This window comes from Barbus barbus, assembly GCF_936440315.1.
Source record: "Barbus barbus genome assembly, chromosome: 4".
NCBI lineage: Eukaryota > Metazoa > Chordata > Actinopteri > Cypriniformes > Cyprinidae > Barbus > Barbus barbus.
The window spans coordinates 20519037-20539439 of record NC_136732.1 but is presented as its reverse complement, the minus strand read 5'-3'; the positions used below and the strand labels follow the sequence as shown (position 1 = coordinate 20539439).

The window sequence follows — 20403 nt, the reverse complement described above, 5'->3', positions numbered from 1 at the left end:
GAATGATTTCTTAAGGATCATGTGACAATGATGAGTAATGATGCTGAAAATTCAGCTTTGACATCAGAGGAATAAACTGCATGTTAAATATATTCAAACTGAAAATAGTTGTTTTAATATTTCACATTATTACTGTTTTTGCTAGGCTGTATATATATATATATATTTTTTTTTTATCCAAACGAATCCTGGTTGCCATAATTATCCATTCATTACTATATAGGGAATATGAATAGAAATATCTGATCGAGTAGTGTTAGTAATAAATACATATGTTTATCACTGACCATTTGGATAAAAGGAACAAAATGTAATGGTTACAAACAATTCAATACAAACAATATATAAAGGGAAGCAATTGAAGTCTTATCTCACACGTCCAAACATGTTTATGTCAGCAGAATATTTTATATTGCCATAAATCAGAATCAGAATTAGCTTTATTGCCAGGTGTTTACACATACGAGGAATTTGTTTTAGTGACAGTAGCTCCACAGTGCAACAGAACGACAACGACAGGACATGACACGGATAATAAAACAAATTATGTACTAATATACAAAATAGACAATGTGCAAATTAGCACAAACACAATATACAAAATAGACATTCTGAATTTCAAAAATAAATTGTGTCTGAATTTTCTTCCTCACTGCAAACTGTTTCCTGAGTCAATGTGATGCATTGCATTATTGTCTTTGAAATTTTAATTGATGAATGTACTGACAAGCGTTTATGGTAAACTAAAATATATGTTATATACATACAAACAGGCTACCTAAAAAACATATAGTTATATTTTTACCATGGTAGTGCGGTGCTATATGTTGTTTAAATTGTGTTTATCATGATTTAAATGCTACTATGGGAGACCAATGCTTAAAAAACACTTGCTACAATTTTTACAGATGTTACTGATTTTAATAATGAACAAAAATGTACCTCTGCATTCTAACTCAAGCTACTATCAAATGTGCATTTCTAAGACAAAAAAAAGTGTTATCATTATTATTAATATTATCAGGCAACCCAAACCTGTTTCTTGATTTGAAACAATATCACTCATTAAAACATACAGAAACTAAGAAACACATTTTTCTTTTTAGATTTTGTTAAGGAACATTAATGATCTGGTTTCTAAAACTTTCACTTTGGAGCAAAAATCTGGCTTTAAACTTGAAAAAATAAAGATTTGACATTTATTGTGATAATTATCGATATGTGATAATTTTTTGGCCATATCGCCCAGCCCTAATTACAAGTGGCTATTTATTAACTTAATATTGTATTATCTTTTTGAAATATACTGTTAAGATATGACACTACAAGTGCACTTTCAATACAATTAAGTGCTTTTTCACAAAGGTCGTCACTGGGCAAAGATTTGTCATATGCACTGATACTGATGCAAGTTTTTAACATTAAGAAATACCCCTTTTTCACCAAAATAATCCAGAACTTCCAGATGTCTCTCTCTCTCTCTCTCGCTCTCATTTTGCAGAGGCTGATGGGTAGTTTCTTATTGAAGTCAACCACAAAAAATGAACAGGTTTCATAATTCATGCAAACATCTCAGATGAAAGTGAATCTGTGGTTGTCACAGACCAGGAGAAATTCATTTCATTTTACTAATATTTACTGATATTTGTGTCACTCACTACATTAATATCATAAACAGGTAGAAGGAAATACATTATCATATAGAAAGTGAATTCTTCGTTGATGCTTATTATGCATTGGTTGTCAGTTCAACTGAGAAACTGGTCTGTAAATTAAAAGTAGTATTTTTTTTTAGATGTATTATTTTCATAATAAATCTAATAAGTTTTTTTTATTAGATTATTAAAAATAAGTTTTTTTTAATTAGATAAATAATTTTCCTAAGGTTAATGTTCAGGTTTAGATGTTTTAGATATGTTTCCTAGTGTACTGAAATGACCTTTTGTTTGTTCTGGCCTCTTGCACTCAATGCAGAAGAGATTCCATAGATTTGTAAGATGAGTGTGGTTTGACGTTACCTACAGTCTGTGATTTTGTCTGTCTCTGTCTGAAATAAAGTCTTTCCACACAAGTGCACATGTATTGCTTAAAAAATCCAGAATGTCTGTGAACAGAACAGAACAGATTCGATCTTTGATTAGAGTTGAGTTTCTCTTCTTAACTGATTCCATCCCAGATTAAGTAAATGAAAGAGTTTCTGGCTATGATATATTTTTGCAGTAGTTCGGCTGTTGTTTTGTAGCTTTGTTTTCTGTTTATCTTGTTCAGGATGATGTTGTAGAAACACCTGTTCCAGACCTGTCATTTAACACATCAGCACACAATTTATCTTCCACTGGGTTCTAAAGGAATACAACACTTCCAGCATTGTATACGTTTAGGTGGGTTTGGTCTGAATGCGGGTTTGACATTCTAAACAGGTTAAGTCAATGGTTGTTTCACAAGTGGTGCCTGTCTTACTCACTTTGAACAACATCCAGATACCATTGTTTGAAGTTAAGGCTCAATTAAGCTGGTGACAAAACATACAATAGAGCACTTAGTGTAATTATACATGGTTTATAAACTACTTATTGATGCGGCTATTGATTCATGTGTAATCACAAAAGACATTACATTCCAAAAATTTAAGCTGTCACTATTTACTAATCTCATGTTGTCCCAAACCTGTTTGAGTTTCTTTCTACTGCTGAACTTCTGGTTCTTTCTTCTGAAGATATTTTGTATAAAGTTGGTAACCAAGTTTCTTACTTCCACAGTATACCAGCAAATGTTTGCTTACCAGAATTCTTCAAATTGCCTTCTTTTGTGTTTAGTAGAAAAAAGACATTCATATAAGTTTGGAACGTCATAAAGGTGAGTAAATTATGACAGAATTTTCATTTTTGGGTGAACTATCCCTTTAAATGTTTTTTAAAGAGATTATTAATATTTTCAAATAGAAGGGTCAGTGAAACATTTACAATGCAAATGGCAACAGCCAAATTAGAATCTTACAATATTTGGAATTCACTTAAAAGATATTGTTATTAATAATAATAAACTTTACTGATGAATATTCTAACAAGCATTTGTTAAAGTAAATTATACTTTAATGTCATCTCTATTGAAACTTGTGAAACTTGCATGTCATGTAGTTAAATGTATTTGTAATTACACATTTATAAAAATGAAATAGAATTTTAGTGCATTTTTTTATTTATTTGAATTTATCACTAAATTCAATTTCACTAAATTCAATTTATCACTAAATTATACTTTGTTTAAAATTCTAATCAAGTACTTTACATCTGCTTCTTAGAAGCACAACAAAAGACTATTGAAACATGATTTAAAACATACTTTAAACTTTTGTCATTTGATATTATTGCGAAGTGCACATTTTAAAAGCTGCAACTTTTACCAGTATGAACTTTAGACAATTCATAAGATTGATATAAGAAGAAAAAGAAAACGTTGCCCTTCTGGGGTAAAAATAAATGTAAAAAATAATTGGTGTATCTCAGTTAGTTGAAAAGGGACTTGCCTAATTTAGCAGACACATTTTGGTAGCAACGTAATGTGATATAGCACGTTCCACCTGCTTGTTTTGCCCCTTTCCAGAAGTAGTTAGTCTTGTTTTGGATTGACTGACGTTTGCATAAGTTAGCCCATCCACTTTTGATACCTCAGTTAATAGTGCACCTGCTGAGCTGTCTGACTGACACACACAGATACTCCTGCCACAGGTAAATACTCACACTCTCCTTGCACACCTTTTATGTTTGAATAGATACATATAAATCTACTAGTTAGAATGATATTTACTATAACTAGAATAGTTATAATGAGAATAGTTGGATAATCATTTTAATTAATATATCATGTTTAAAATATGTCATAATTTTTCATGCAGTGTCTTGTTAGGATCAGTGGTGTCATGGCGCACTTTCAGTTCTCTGCACTGTTTGTTTTAGGTAAGTAAAGCTGGGTTTTGTTTTGTTTTTTTACCGTTATAAATAATGTATTATTTAAATTATAGATGTTAAAAGAGACACTTTTCATGAGTCAGACTTACTCTCTTATCTTTTATAGGCCTAGTCACACTGATAAATGGCCAGGTATGTAACACTTTCTGCACAAAATTATTTTGTGGATACGCCTTGTTAAATGTATTCAGTCAAGTCAAGTTGACCTTTACGCAATAATTTTCCTAGTTTTGCTAAATTAAAATAATATTTTTTTAATTATTATTATTTTGAAGTAGTTTTCACGGGTCGACAGAAATAAAACTTAAAGATGAGTGATGAATCATTTACTATTTACAATGAACAGTTTTATTTATTTTCTGTTTCTTTAAAGTGTCTGGTGGAGTTTCAAAATGGTGCGTTTCTGAATACTTTTGTCACAAAGTTTAATATTTCAGTCTAATTGCTCATACAGTATATGCCATTTGTTCATATTATTATTTTTAATTTCTTTGCTTTTTACAGGCACAGTTTCCAATAATGGTTCCACGTGCTCCTCAGTAAGTGTTTATTAGGTGTAATATGATGTGGCTAATATTATTTTTCACTTTTATTTGTGGAATGTTGATAATATCATTTGCTTTTTTTTCCTCATTCCTATTTCAGTTCACACTGTTAACATTCAACACCACTCTCAACTGCTCCGGGATACAGCTTTCAGATTTATCACAGGGAAATCTCAATAATCTCAAAACATTTACAGACACTGCCTTTGATTTGTACGCATTGCTGGTAAAGAACATCAACATATTTCAAACACATTAACTACTCACTACTCATTTTTTAAAAGGAAGTCATCTACTCAGTGCCTTTTTAATCCTCCAAACAGAGATCTAGACTTGACATCAGTCATGTCGTGAAGTACATAAATCAAGTTAGGACGAATGGCTCAATAGCGGGTTCACTGAAAGATGTGGATTTTGCGAAGCTCTGGTTCCAAGTGAAGCTCAGTCCATACCTGTCATCGCTGTCCAGAGACACGCTCTCCTGTCTGAGTCAAAGCAACCTCACCTGCAAGAGCTTCCAAGAACTGTGTGTATTACCACGCATAAATCAGGCTGTTATTCTCTCTAGTTATTTATTGTCAGAGAAGATCAACTTAATTCACATTCTTTTTACAGAGTGAAGGATCTAAGCTTGCAGATTGGTCCTGCGAGGCAAAGGATGGTATATCAGAACTTCGTAAAACCTTTTCTGGCAAGAAATACAACTGACGGTAACTGGTTTTGTCCATTAATATTTCAGATGTTAAAACGACAAGGAGTTTGCTTCTTGATTAGCTAATGTTGAGTTTTTGTTTTCAAGCTGGCTGTGTCAACAGTACAAGCATCACTGGGGATTGGCTTCTGCAGAACTTCCAATCGTTCTCTGCTAGCGCAAGTCTAGGTGATTTCATAGCTCTGAATCCAAAGTTTGATGGGGTAAGTGAATTAAACCAGGCAGTTTTATGGTAGAAATCAATCATAGCATACTGTTGGTATAGATGATTTATTTCAATCTTTCTGCTTCTTTTCAGCTGCTTGTCCTAGATAAGCTCACCCCAGAGCAGAAAGCTGAGCTGATCTTTCAGCTGGAAGCATCTGCTAAGTTAAACCTCGATGCCATCACTCAGATCTTCCAGACATTCCTGCAGCCGCTTTCTAACGTAACACTTAACACGAGCAATGTCAGTTCAAATGGCCTTGATCAGATAAGATATGAGTTTTGTGTACTTGATGACGATGATGATGATGATGGAGCTGGACTGGTGCTTATTAATCAGGCCAGTGATTAATCATAAATGAGGAAGGTGATCCTAATTCTTTTCACATTTCTGTGTAGAATCTCAGCGATTTCTTGTTTTCTTTGAGACCACTGGGAAGATTCATCCGCACATGTGTGAACATCACTCAGACGGTATGTTTTATCATTTTTCTTTATTAAATTAATAATTGAAATACATAACATTATTGTGGCACATGAAAACATCGAATAGGCATTACAAAATGTGGCTTTAGAAGTCAAAATACTGTTTATTTCATTTCCATATCAATGCACATACTGCCTCTCTTTGTTTTTCAGCATCTTGTGCCATGAGCGTCACATTTTTAATTAATTGCCATTAATTAACCTTTTTAATTGTGAGCCCTAATATTTCTTCTTTCTCAGACAAATGTCAGCAGTATCAGAAACGAAACGATACAGTTTCTGGTGAACTGGACCAAGAGCATTGACAGCCAAATCTCAATAAATAATTTCAGCATCAGCAACTTCAGTGATTGGTTACATTTTGTGGTTCTTCCTGTGATAAAGAGATCTCTGCTAACTAACCAGACTTTACCAGGCATCACAGAAATATCCAACTCTGTTTTGTGAGTAGAGTTTCTACCTGCATTATAAACCAAATTAGAGTTCTAAGAACATACAAGAGGTTGCAGAGAATTTTTGATCTCTTTGAAAGGCTGCACAGGATTAGTCCCAAAAGTTCTTTTTAACAGCGTTTTTGTCCTGTTTTCTAATAAAAAATGCAATATATAAAGACAAACGTTTTCAGAGAATATGGAATTAAAGTTAATTTTAGCCTTCTAGTGCTTAAAAAAATAAACAGATTGTGTTTTGCGGAAGAACATTGTTTTGGTGGTTTGAGGCAGTGTAGACATTTTTTTTACACCAGGCACTGGATAATTTTTCTCATTCGTTGGGACCAACTTGTAGAAGATTTTTTGTTTTTACTCTCTCAGTATGTTTTATCAATAAAAACGTTCATTTAATTTTTTTTTGTTGTTAGTTTTAATCATAAACCCCACTAAATTACATTTATGCTTAAAACAAGAAAAAAATCTACAGAATAGAAATCATCCTCCTGTTTATTTGGGTGAGAAAAATCAACTACATTCTATTTACAATTGCCCCCATTTTTTATCAAGTAAATGTATTTTACTCTGAGGATTATTATTTCATGTTTGAAAAAAAAATACTGATTAAAATGACTGATTAAGGCAGTGTTGCAGTGTATGTTTAGGACTGCCATTGAGATAACTGGACATATGAACTGCAATTAGAAACATATGCACCTCAAGGCATGTCTGATGTGTTTTAATTAATGCTGTGCTCTTTATGCTTTGTTCAGTGCTGCAGAACCTGAAATCACAGAACCCGTCGACAATTGTAAAGTCACCAGCAATAACAGTTCCTGTCATGTAAGTGTGTCTTTCACAAACCTAAATATTTCAATCTCGCACGTAATTATCCACACCCTTATCCAGTCCAACAAGCCTTCTGGCAGGTCACACATCTAAAGAATGTGGTTTTGTTCTTTTGAGCAAAAACTGGAATGCTACAAGATATAAATGTCTCAAACTGGTTTACACCCTAGATCGCAGTTTCCAAAATTAATAGTGCTGTTTTCTGGTGCAGACATCACAGATTGAAGAGAATCTGGCAAAAACAATTAATTGTGTCGCCCAGTCAAATCTGAAATTCACTGAGGAAGACCTGAAACTTCTGATTACTGAACTCTCCAAATCACTGCAGACACTGATGGAGCAGTCTAGAGTGGTAATAATAAAAAATATATATATTTTTATATATATATATATATATATATATATATATATATATATATATATACACAGTATATTATATTGTGCTACATTCAAAGGACTGCCTTTTTTGACAAGACATTTTTGGGGTTTCAGGTGACAAACTCATCTCAAAGCAACCTCGGAGCCTTGTTTGCAGAACTGCCAGCAGAAAGCTTCACATCTGGAAATCTCAAAGATGCTGAGTTCATGAAATTCTGGTTCCAAATCAAGATGAAGCCCTTGCTACCTCAAATCCCACGTGAATTCCTGTCCTGCGTCAACACACGTGCCTTCAGCTGTGAGGCCTACAGGGCACTGTACGTTCATCATGTTCCCTTCAACTGACATTTGATAGTTAGTTAGCCCCAAAATAAATAGTAAAATAGTTAGCCCCAAAATAAAAAATTGCTGAAATTTATTCACCCCCAAACCATCCAAGATGTAGATCTGTTTGTTTCTTCATCAGAACAGATTCTGCATTACATGACTTGCTCACCAGTGGATCCTCTGCAGTGAATGGGTGCCATCAGAATGAGAGTCCAATCAGCTGATAAAAACATCACAATAATCCACACGACTCCACTCCTTCAATTCACATTTTGTAAGCAAAAAAGATCTGTGTTTGTAATAAACAAATCCGTCATTAAGACATGTTTAACTTAAGCCTGTAACCCATTCACTGCAGAGGATCCATTGGTAAGCAAATGATGTAATGCTAGAATTCACCAAATCTGTTCTGTTTAAGATACAAACTCATTTACATCATGGAGGGTGAGTGAATTGTAAGCAAATTTTCATTTTTTTAAAGCAACTGTATGTAGTTTTGCATATTTTGCTACTTTGGCGCACTCTACAGTCAAGTGAGTTGACGGTCATTATTGGAAATCAGGGTATCATCAGAATTACTTTGAAATGCATATTTCAGGGGAGAAAACAAACTTATACAGCTGCTTTCAATTGACCTATTACAAACAAGGTAGTAATGCAATGTTTCATTGCTACAGCTATGTGGATCTAAATAATAATTTTGGACTGATGGACAGTGTGACACAAAGATTTGTTCTCAATGACTTCATTCGTCCGTTCCTGTCACGACTTCAAAACACAGGTAGGCATTACTGATCATTTGGTTCAACAGACTTATGCAAAATGAATAATTTATTGACGTATATAATTAGTTTATGTTTTTTAAATGCTTTATTGATGCTTCTTGAACTGTATTTGACTCTATTCAAATGGCCTCCTCTGATGATCAGTAATGAACAGAGTATTTCATTATTTTAATTCAGGTGTCGACTGCACATTGCCATTTAACAACAGTGTGGACTTCATCCTGCAAAACTTCGGCAGTTTCTCTCCGTTGGCACAGCTTCAAGATTTCTCTAGTTTCAGCCGCAATTTTTCAGCTGTAAGTCAGTTACTGAATATTAAAGACTGACTGAAGACGCATATGTAATAGCTTTGTGAATGCATGTGAATGAAGTTTCATGTCATTTGCAGGTGGATGCTGTTTCTGTTCTCACAATGGGGCAACTGGGTGAACTGGTGTTCAGTCCTCCTGGTAAACCAGAAGACAGAGGAAACATCCTCACAAAAGTCTTTGACTTCCTTCTTCAAGCCTCCAACAGAGACAAACTAAACAACTTCCTCCACTCTCTTCAGACACAGGCCAGAAAGGTGATTAATACAGCTTCACTCATAATCTGTGTAGAAATTACATTTAACACTGATCCTGTACAACAATATCATGATCTCTCTTTTATCCTGCAGGCAAACTTCAGATGTGAAAACTACAAAGTCATGTAAGTCACTTTTAATAAGCACAACAAATATTGATCTGGATGTGTTAGTGTAGAATAAGATCACATCGGATGTGTTTTTTTTCTCTGAATCAGTTTTGACAGGATGGATCATGCATTATCATCAGTCGCTCCTAACCAGTCTGAAGCCCTGCTGACGATCAGAGACTCGGTGATGATGATTCCTCCTGATGGTGAGACACAGATGAGCAATAACACTTTGCTCCTGAATACATGATCGCATCAAAATTGAATTGAAATGTGAACTGTGTTTTATTTCCCTCTAGAGTGCATCGAGAGAACGAGCCAAGTAAGTAATGATGAACAATAGACCATGTTCATATTCAATGTCTGATTTTATGGTTCAACAAACAAAAAAATGTAACATAATGTTTGTTCTCACTCCTGCAGTGCACAGCGACTCCTGTAAATGGTGAGTGACTGATCATATTTGACTTGGTTTAAGATGTCATTGATGTTGCTAAAACTCAAAGTCTTTGTTTTGTCCTTTTTAGAGTCTGTCCTCTGTGCAAGTGTCAACAGGTGAGCTGTTCTGTCTGCACTCAAACGAGTTTAACACTGAGCTCAAGATGGTCTGTAATAAATGCTTCATGTTCTTCTGGTTTGCAGCTCTGCTGTGGATCAGTTCTTGAGCGGAGCGGCTCCAAACACAACTGGACTTTGTAACTTCACTGTGTTGCAGTTCGCCTGTCTCCCAACGGTAATGTTACACAGAAGAGGAACGCTTTGCTCTTTTAGTCTCTGCCTCATTGTTTTTTTTATATGTGTGCTATTGTTTCAGTTTTGATAAAAGCTCTTTTGTGTCATCAGCTGTCACAGTTAAACTCTCAACAAGTGGCTGACCTGTTAGCTTGCAAACTGTCCAGCAATGTGACAAAAGACACCTGGAAGCTGCTCTTCACCAAAACCAGCACAAACCTTGATGATGCACTGCTGAAATTTTCCAACAAGGTATGAAGCCTGATTTATTTGATGGATTGATTGATTGATTGATTTTTTTCATTTTACACATTTTTAAAGTGATATATGCTGTAAAATACATTTACTTCCAGACTCCAAGTGCCAGCGGTGTGTCTTTGTCTGATGTACTGGATGTGATTGCTGACATCCGGATCAATCGCTTTAGTCCCCAGAGACTGAAAGATCCTGTCTTCATTCAGTCATGGTTCCAGGGGCGACTAAAACCCTTCTTACCATCGGTATCTCAAAGACTCCTGTCCTGCCTCAGCACCAAAAACTTCACCTGTGAAATTTACCGCACTATGTGAGTTGGTCTGACTTACTGGAAGTGACAATGCAATTTTGCAGGCACTAAAATAAAAAGTAAATATGGTTTGTTATCTTTCAGCACTACGACTTTTGTGAACGCACCTCTACGAGATGGACAAGACATTTGCAATCCACTGCAACACAATGGCAATCAAACACAGGCTGATCTTATCTACACAGACTTCATGAAAGCCTTTCTCTCTCGCAATGACATTAATGGTTGGTTTTGAATATTTTTTATTCTCTTTACTGCTTTAAATTCAACTTAAAAGTATGAAAGTGCTTACAGTATGAAGTCATCTGTACAAATATGTGACCCAGGACCACAAAACCAGCCTTAAGTGTCAATTTTTAGAAATTGAGATTCATACATCATCCGAAAGCTGAATAAATAAGCTTTCCATTGATGTATGGTTTGTTAGGATCGGACGATATTTGGCCGAGATACAACTGTTTGAAAATCTGGAATCTGAGGGTGCAAAAAATCTAAATATTGAAAAAATCGCCTTTAAAGTTGTCCAAATGATGCATATTTCAAATCAAAAATGAAGTTTTGATATATATATGGTAGGAAATTTACAAAATATCTTCATGGAACATGATCTTTACTTAATATCCTAATGATTTTTGGCATAAAAGAAAAATTTATAATTTTGACCCATACAATGTATTTTTGGCTATTAAGACTGGTTTTGTGGTCCAGGGTCACATATTGGGTCTTGTCCCATTTAAATATCAAGTACTTACTTTGTCTCCTTTTATGGATGAGGAAAAACACCTGGAAAGTTCATATTGAACTAACATAATGAATCACAATGGAAATGTTCTTTTTGCTCTTCCAGATCCCGGGTGCCTTAAAGACACACCCGGCAGTTTGCAGTGGGTCAACAGAAACTTTGGGCCATTCGTTCAGTCAGCTTCCCTAAAGGACCTCGTGGCACTGAACAGAAACTTCACAGCGGTGAGTGCTAATGCAATTAATGCAGAATTCCTTAAGGTAAAAAACATTGTGACAGTCCTTTTGTTTGTCATTTCAGGTGGATGTTCTACATCTTCTGGGTCTAAGACAGCTAGTTGAGTTTTCTGTAACTCCTGGTTCATTAAATGATCCTGACAGCGTCATCAATGTCACAAAGCATGTTAAGGATTGCCAGCTTCCTGCTTTCTTTGACCTCTTTTCCCCAAAAGTTGAGGTGCTAACCGAACATTTATGCTAAAATAACTTTACCTAAAAGATCCATAAAACTGTGCTAATCATCCGATATAATTTTCTCCTGATCAGAACATCCAGCTCACACAAGATGTAAAAGCAGCACTGATTAAACAGATATTTGACAGAGCCGGCCTGTCTAATCTGAGCATCACTAATCAGCAAGTTCTTGTCTGGATCCAGAGTAGACTAAATCCTCTGTTAGCCAACCTTTCAGAAAGCCTTGTGTCTCCATTTTTCACCATCCTCAACACAAGGGACTGCAATATCACTCAAACTGCGTAAGAACGAAAGACTTTAAGAGCAATAAATCTACATTTGCAATACATGATTCATATTTTTTATGAGTGTAGAGATTATAGATTGTTTCATTTCAATTTACAGTCTGGGGCTTTTAGATGTTGCTCGACCTTCATTACCCATAAACACCAAAAATGCAGTCTACAGTAACATTCTTCAATCCATCAAAGGTATTTCTTCATGTCACTGACATAAACATCACATCGTTTTTTTGTTTGCTTTTTTAAATCCACCGCCCCTGTGTGGAGGCTGTATAATAAAACAGATCATAAAACGAAATAAAAATAGTAAATCATTTTGTCAATATCTTGTTTTATCCATCTGACATGAACCAAGACATAACGTTTGCTATAGTAAGATCTTTTTTGTTCTTGCAGGGCCACAGTCTCTGAGGTGCTACAGAAATAACAGCTTTATCACATTCCTAAACGAAAGCCTGTACGGCTTTGGGCCGCTTCCAAATGTGAACACCTTCCTCTCTCTGATACCACCAACTCGGAAATCTGAGGTACACTGCATATCATCTCTTCAGTTCTGATGATCAGTGCTAAACTGATGTTTGACTCGTGTATTTCAGATTGTAAACTCTATAGCTCCTTCTGAGCTAGGAAGCTACTTGAGACAGCCAGAAGTGGTGAACAACGATTCACAAATCTGTGCCATCTTTAACAGCTTTGCTAAAACCCCTGAGTTCTTGGAAACCGTGAGTTTTAAAATAAATAGTCAAATGTTAAAAGGACGTTTATGTAGAGAAACTTAAAATAATGTTTAAATTCACCATTTTTTCTTCTTTTACAGGAAGAGGTTCCAGATCATGTTAAAAGCGCCATTCTTCCCTGTGTCTGGCCTCTGGCGTTGACAAGTGACAATGAGACAGAGGTTGATTTTTGGTTTAACCGTAGACTAAAGCTCTACTTGAAATTCCTGAACAAAGATCTAATAGGGTCAAAAGACACACTGAGCGCATCTTGCCAATCATACAAGAAAATGTAAGTGTAAATGGCTGTGGTGAAATCTGTTGGTTCGGAGGTATGAATGCAAAGTCTTTTGTAACCTTTCAAATGCTCTCTTTAATTCTAGGGTCGGTGTTTTAGGCAGCAATTTCACCCTTACTGATTCTCAGATTTCCCGTCAGGATGTGTACAGCACCATCAAGACATATCTGAAAACAGGTGAAATAGTCTTCTTTTTTCTTCATAAGCATATTTATTCTTTGCTTAAGAATGCAATAAATGACTTGGATTTAAGTAATTGATTTTAAATGTGGTTGTACAATATTCTAGTAGTGCAACATCTAGTTCTGTTGTAGTTCTGTTCACTGTTCTGATACATACAGGCTACTCTGGTTTATAGTGATAGATAGATAGATAGATAGATAGATAGATAGATAGATAGATAGATAGATAGATAGATAGATAGATAGATAGATAGATAGATAGATAGATAGATAGATAGATAGATAGATAGATAGATAGATAGATAGATAGATAGATAGATGGATGGATGGATGGATGGATGGATGGATGGATGGATGGATGGATGGATGGATGGATGGATGGATGAAAAACAGAACATTTTAATATGATTTCTTACAATTTAGGCTCTGAAGCAAAATGCTACAACCTCTCTGATGCAAGATTGAATTCAACTGCATGGTTTGTCAACAACATTGGCGTATTTATAACTTTCTTGACTCTGGACGATCTCTACTCTTTCGGCCCTGAGAATACGGTATGAATTATATCCACTTGTTCATATAGACCGTCAATACTTGCATTATCATACCATGTTTTGTGTGACGTTATATTGGTGAAAGCAAATTAATGCATATTGTTAATTCCTGTCTGATTTTTTTGTTTGCAGATGAAAATCTTCGCTGTGAACCCTGAAAACATAAAGCTGTTCAATCAAAAGGCACTTCCAAAGAAAGTCATCAGCCGCTACACTGAACTCGTCTTTCTAGGAAACACCAACTTTAAACTTTTTGAGTAAGTTAGAACAGAAACAAGATCACAATCTCAGAGCGTTCTCTGAGTTCAGCTTGTTTACTATGTTTTCTGTGCTCCAATAGCTTGCCTTCAGTTTTGCAGTGCGATGCCCCAGTATCGACCTTCACTAAACTAAATGAGAGTGAAACTAATGTTATTCTTGGAAACTTCAAGACATCTTGCTCCGATGTGGATCCTGCGGTAAATATTCCATTAAAACCTAAAGTCAAGTTATTTCCTTGTGTAATCATGATGTTACTGACTGATATTCCTTATACTCGTCTTCAGATATCTACTGCCCTCACGGGAAACATCAAGACCATAGATGCTAGTACTATTACCAGCTTGGGAAGCCAAATTGTTGGCCTAACAACTACACAATTAAACTTAGTACCTCCATCAGTTCTTATCAGTAGTCTCTCAACACTGGGCAGTACGTCTGGATGGTCCCTCGGACAAGCCAAGGCAATTGTAGGACTGCTTCTCAGTGGAGAGTTTAAGGTAAAGTCGCCAGTGGAGAACATTTGCTTTAAAACGTGTTAAAATTAGTGTATGCTAAAATGTGTGCTAAAATTCTTGATATTTTTAAGATGCTTTTAAGTACATTGTTTTTCAAAATAATCTCTTCAGTAGACCATTAAATTCTTCAAAAGGAATAAATTTTTTTTTTTTTTTTTTTACTTTCTGAAAGTTGAACACCCCTAACAATTTGCTAAGTCTTGGATCGCTGGTTGGCGGGATCCCTTCATCAGTACTGACAAACATTGAGCCGATACATATTCTTCTAACAGCTCAAAACACAGAATTTGTAAAAAGCATAGTGACTGCCCCAGAGATTGTTCAGAAGACCTTTGTGAGCCAGGTACTTGAACAGCATATATGCATATTAAGAGATATTTCAAATGCAAATGATATAAGTTGGGCATTTAAATGTCTTTTTTTTATCTTTAGATAATCAAAATGGGATCGACACCATCTGTCTTAATGACAAGCATTCCCAGTGACTTGGCCGTTCAAATTCCAAGAAAGTTCCTGGAGATTACCACCAATATAGAAATAAGAGTTCTGCAAGAGTTTAACAAAAAAAAGTGGAAACCTGAACAGGTACTATAGCAAACTATAAATATAAAACAGTTTTCGCAGTGATAACATAGAAGATCCATGTTTGGTTTTCTTATGATTGAACAGTTCTTAAAATTTTCATTTTAATAACCTTAAAGACCATTTTCCTATATAATTTTCCTATATAAAAAGAACCCTTTGTGCAATGCAAACATTCCATGGATGTTAACAATTTTTCATGGAACCATTGATGCCAATAAAGAACCATTATTTTTAAGAGTTTAATTTTTCGATGTACAGTACATAGTTTTCCTGCTTAATGCATTTTTTTTTTTATCTAAAATTCTCTATAGGCAGTCCTTTTCTTTGATTCTGTGGCAAATGCTTTTGATCAACCTGATGAGTAAGTATTTTTGCTTTTTTAACTGTTAGCCTATGTATTAAAATACCTTATGAATATGCACTGAAAGCAAAATTTGTACATTTTTGATTTTGTTTCCTCTTCAGCCTGTCGGTGGAAGTTTTGCAAGGATTTACATGCTCACGAGTGCAGAAATTCACCCAAACCAAAATCAAAGGCCTGATCAAAGCCTGCCGAAGGAGATCAAGCAGACCTAAGGTGGTGCTGAGCGAGACTCAGGTGAGCACTGACAAGAACGATATTCAAACATGCGATCAGTTAAGCTTCAAGTCAGACCATGAACAATGATTATGCATTGTTTCTAATTATTTTCCTAGCTGACTTGCATGTACAACCTTATAAGAAAGGAATCACCTTTTGATTATGAAAACTATCATTCAGATATGTTGCTGTATTTCAAGTAAGTGCTTACTGTCTTTTTTGTACCATGCTTAGAAATTTGTCAGTGATCTATTCCTGTAAAAAAAAATATTGTTTGCTGAAGTTGTAAAATACTTTGTCTATTGTCCTCTTCAGTTATGAAACAATCAACAAAACCCTCTGCAAAGCATATTTTACGCAAGTCGGAGCAGCAGATCTCTCAGTCTTTTCAAGCACACTGAGCGGAAGAAGGGACATTTTGTTGAGGAATGCTATAGATTGCTTGGTTAGTATCGCCCAATGATATAGATCATTTAAAGCCCTCACACACCAAACTGATATCAAAGAACTAGTAGTGACGAAAGGCCACAAAGTTGTATTTGGACACACCGCTGCCAGACTAGCACTTATGTTCTGCATCTTTGTAAGAGGAAATACAAGCAGGTGGCACTAGTATGTGTGTATTATTCACAAAGGAAAATTGTAAGAGTTGTGGATTGCTTGGTTTCATTACTTCTGTTTTTCTTCTTGTGCACTGGTTCACTTAAGCTAAACAGTCAATCAAAGTGATCTCTCTCACCGACGGGCTCTGCCGCCAATTCAACAAGGTCACTAGGCCAAAAAAAGCAGACTAGTGGTCCAACTGTAAAAACTGGGTTGACAGGTGCTCAGGGACAGCAGGCATTGGCTGATGGTCAATCGCCAGCTTGGTGTGTCACAGCCTTTAGGTATTTTATTAAAACTGTGCATATTCTTATTTTTCACTTCAGGGCATTAATGGAACAAGCATCAAGAAACAGGATCTGACAGTGCTGGGCAACTTGATATGTGCTGTGAGCGGTGACGTCATCAGAAACTCAGACCCAGAAATCCTTGAGTACTTGAAGAACTGCAAAGATCTCTCCGATTTGCAAATATCAGCCATGCAAGACCTTCTTATGATGGGAACTTCAAAATATGGGCAAGTTATCTTGATAATAAAGAATTCTGAGTCAACTTATTATCCAGAGACTGTTATTTTCGGTCTTGATTCTGTCCAGTTGTTTAAAAAAGTGCACTGGTTATGATCGTCTGTTAATGGAAGAATATGATTGTACTGTTTAGACCAAAAGAAAAGTGGAATCAGAAAACGCTTGATGATCTGGGAATTCTGCCCTTGTACTTCTCACAAGGCTTTTGGGGAAGATTCATGGAGGTACATTGCGTGTGAACATTATACACAGTTGAGCTCCACTGTAAAACATATTATTTATTTATTTGGAGTATGTTTTACAAGAAAATACTATTTCAGTCTTACTACTTAAAATTTTCATGTTTGATTCCGTGTGCTATTTGCATTTCGTTGTCATTTTTTGTGGAATTTACAAGCAGTTTCTGAGTGAATATTGTTTAGAATTAAATCCTACACCATTTTTTTTTTTCAGTGTCACAATGTCTTTAACCAACCTTGTGTTATTTTAAACATCCGTCTTGTTTTAAACAGAGAGATTTAGCCAAGTTCTTGAAAGGCTTCTTAAAACTTGTGCGTGGACAAAACACACCGAAGCTACAACTGAAAAAGCTGTTTAAAGCAATCATTTTTACTTCAAAAGTTGTCAAGAGGGCAGGTATGCTATCTTCATGTTTTTTTTATTATTGTTTAATTAAATTTAAAAATTAATGAGAGAGTTTATCCAAAAAGGAAATTGAGGTGAATAGAGTAACTTATATCATGTATTCACTTGGGTTTTAAGCGAGTGACTGTACCAAGGGCAACATCACTAGTGTTATCATCAGCGATGACTCCTTCCCCTTTGGATATGATGATGTGCAGTTTGGCCACTGTTTGAGTTCAACCGTAGTGAGGGATAACCTCGCTAGCCTCTGTGAAAAAATTGAGGATAGCGCCTTTCAGAGAATCATTTTGGACAAACTCAAAGAGGTAATATGACGTAATAAAATCTGATCAAATCATTCAGGACAGTTTTAATGTAGAGGTGTTGCTCTTGTCCATCAGATCCTGCCAAATGGGCTTTCAGATGATCAGGTCCAGGTGCTGAAGTCCGTGTCCCGGAGCGCAACAGTGGATGAAATAAGTAAATGGAACATCACTAAATCCGACACACTGGCAGCGCTCATGAACGCCAACGATGGCGACTGGTCCTCTGCACAGGTGCAGATTTCGACATGATAAATCTTTCTTATTTTACAGATGCAAAATATATGGTTTGGTGTTAATATATTTATTTATCTTTCAGAGTGAACTAATCATTACCAGATACCTGAGTGCCAGCAGTAGTCTGACTGCCACTGAGCTCAATCTAGTGAAAGGACCAAATCTCTGCTCTCTGAATGGCAGCATGTTGTCAACAATATTGCCTGACAGTATGCGGTAAAGAAAAGTTCCCATTACTCCAGTTTTCAGTGTCACATGATCCTTCAGAGAACATTCTAATATGTCGATTTGCTGCTCAAAAACAAATTTCTTTTCAATGTTAAAAAAAAGTAATATTTTGGTGGAAGCCATGATATTTCATAAGATTATTCGATTAATAGAAAGTTCAAAAGAATTTATTTGAAATAGAAATATTTTTGTAACATTATAAATGCCTTTGCTGTTACTTTGATCAGTTTAATGCCACCTTGATGAATAGAAGTATTAACGTTTTCACTGAGCCCAAACTTTTGAAAAGTAGTCTATATATATTTTCTGACAGTACATAGTTTTACATATTTGCATTCCATTTAAATACTTAATCACCAGATTTCTCTCTATAATCCTCAATAACAGGGAGTCTGATGCTTTGGATGTGTCAAAATGTTCATCTGAGAAAAAGAAGGCACTCTTCACCATCGCTAACAAAGCATTTCCCATGTCCCCTGCAAGCGGTCAAAGTGCCATCCTGTCAGCCTTCCAGCTCATTGAAACCTATCTGGGTAAGAACGCCCTTCAAATGTCAAGCCCATTGAATGATGATCTCTGAACCTTGACACACACACATGCACATACAGCTTTGGTTTGCACACGGATTGACAGATAATTAGTTCCCATTAAGTATTTGTATTTTTTGTTTGTTTGTAGGAGGAGCAGATCTAGGCTACATTAGGAATCTGTCATCATACAATGTCAACATGAGCCTGTCCACTTTCATAAATCTGGATACAAACGTGATCTCGGTGAGCAAAGAAAAACTTTTCATTTTATTCCTTTATGTCTTCATCAAAGATGCACTGCTTAATTTTCATATTTGACTTGATAAAATGCCCACTTGTTATATATTACAGAACCTCACCCTATCAGATGTAGTGGGTCTTCTTGGTAACAATTTGCAGGATCTAAAAACATTTGAAAACCAAACCGTTGTGCGGAGCTGGATCTCGCTGCAGTTACAGTCAGAGCTGGATAAACTCAATCTCGCTCTGACTGGAGGAAAAGCAACAGCAGACACAACTGCTGCTCCGTCTACTAGCACCACTGTAGTGATAACTAAAGCTACCACTGTCAAAACCACTGCAGGCGCTCCAGGTACATGTTTAAAAAAAAACAACTTCACGGATTATCTAATTCCGTTTTTAAACACTGAAGTCTGTTAGACAACAATAACATTTTTGTTATTGTCATTTTTATTTTTCTAGGAATCGGAGCCAGTGGATGGACAGTTTCCTTCAGCATTCTTGTGCTCATTTGTACCATCCTCAAAGTGGAGATTATATAGCAGCACTGACCCCAGATCAGCCACACTGTAATCTTACCAAGATGATATATCTGTGAGACTCTGCAGTTGAAGGAAAATAAAAATATAATATTACAATCTACTTAATCTGTTTATAATCATATTTTCTTTGTCTTCCTATTGTTCATACTATTCATATTTTTCCTACATATACATGACATATATTATAATTGACATATGGAAAAAGAAATGTTGCACTACTAGTTAAAGCATAGGATATGTAGCGTTTGATACTTGTGCAACTGTCTCAAACTATAAAGCTTCTATATTTAAGTGTTTCAGATATTTAGAATCGTTATATTAATTCCTTTTGCTTTTCTTGAATATGACAAAAAGTCAAATGTTCTATGACTGGTACCTGTTTATTTATGACAATGATCATAACTAATAATGTAAAATGTAATCATGCAGAAATTAATAAAAGGTACTCTATGATGAACAAAACAGCTATCCGGTTTGATTATTTCTTTGCAAGTCTTTACAGAAGTTTGTAAAGAAACAATGAATCAAAATGTAGGTGGTTGGTATACAGTATGTATCTTCCTCTCTACCTTTAAAAACAAGATGAGCTGGAATAAAATATATATATTTTTTTAATTATGTCTTGTGAATAATAATCTGATTGTCTATTAGACAGGAAGGATCTGTTCAGGAATGTGTTCTATTTTATACATGTTGTTGTACTGCAGT

At 35.4% G+C, this 20403-nt stretch overlaps 2 protein-coding genes across 2 annotated transcripts; both read left to right on the top strand.

Annotated features, from left to right (window-relative positions):
* Positions 1-3677: 3677 nt before the first annotated feature.
* Positions 3678-6952, top strand: LOC306862577 (uncharacterized protein). Its single transcript, XM_079405465.1, has 12 exons — positions 3678-3728; positions 3896-3956; positions 4075-4100; positions 4342-4363; positions 4473-4507; positions 4614-4739; positions 4837-5039; positions 5129-5223; positions 5313-5428; positions 5524-5673; positions 5829-5903; positions 6156-6952. The coding sequence occupies exons 2-12, from the start codon at positions 3920-3922 to the stop codon at positions 6360-6362; spliced, it is 1092 nt and encodes a 363-aa protein (XP_079261591.1). The 5' UTR covers positions 3678-3728; positions 3896-3919; the 3' UTR covers positions 6363-6952.
* An 849-nt stretch (positions 6953-7801) lies between these two features.
* On the top strand, positions 7802-20161 carry LOC306868247 (uncharacterized protein; the record flags this gene model as incomplete). Its single annotated transcript, XM_079414334.1, has 41 exons — positions 7802-7887; positions 8316-8341; positions 8860-8978; positions 9071-9247; positions 9341-9372; positions 9466-9563; positions 9657-9679; positions 9781-9802; positions 9885-9912; positions 10000-10090; positions 10201-10341; positions 10443-10654; positions 10739-10878; positions 11502-11620; positions 11697-11852; positions 11942-12150; positions 12254-12339; positions 12547-12677; positions 12747-12872; positions 12968-13158; positions 13250-13341; positions 13770-13900; positions 14033-14157; positions 14241-14358; positions 14446-14658; positions 14849-15019; positions 15109-15261; positions 15573-15622; positions 15727-15859; positions 15958-16040; positions 16157-16286; positions 16771-16961; positions 17105-17195; positions 17484-17607; positions 17734-17921; positions 17997-18152; positions 18238-18371; positions 18771-18916; positions 19062-19156; positions 19265-19505; positions 19616-20161. 41 exons carry the CDS (start codon positions 7802-7804, stop codon positions 19693-19695), a joined length of 5058 nt encoding a protein of 1685 aa, XP_079270460.1. The 3' UTR covers positions 19696-20161.
* Between the last annotated feature and the right edge of the window lie 242 nt (positions 20162-20403).

What these genes read in the sequence shown, in the direction of transcription:
- LOC306862577 (XM_079405465.1), top strand. Translation starts at nt 3,920, where the DNA reads ATGGCGCACTTTCAGTTCTCTGCACTGTTTGTTTTAG. An exon ending in CTCTGCACTGTTTGTTTTAG is followed by an intron (nt 3,957 to 4,074) that starts GTAAGTAAAGCT and finishes TATCTTTTATAG; the next exon opens with GCCTAGTCACACTGATAAAT. An exon ending in TTGATTTGTACGCATTGCTG is followed by an intron (nt 4,740 to 4,836) that starts GTAAAGAACATC and finishes TCCTCCAAACAG; the next exon opens with AGATCTAGACTTGACATCAG.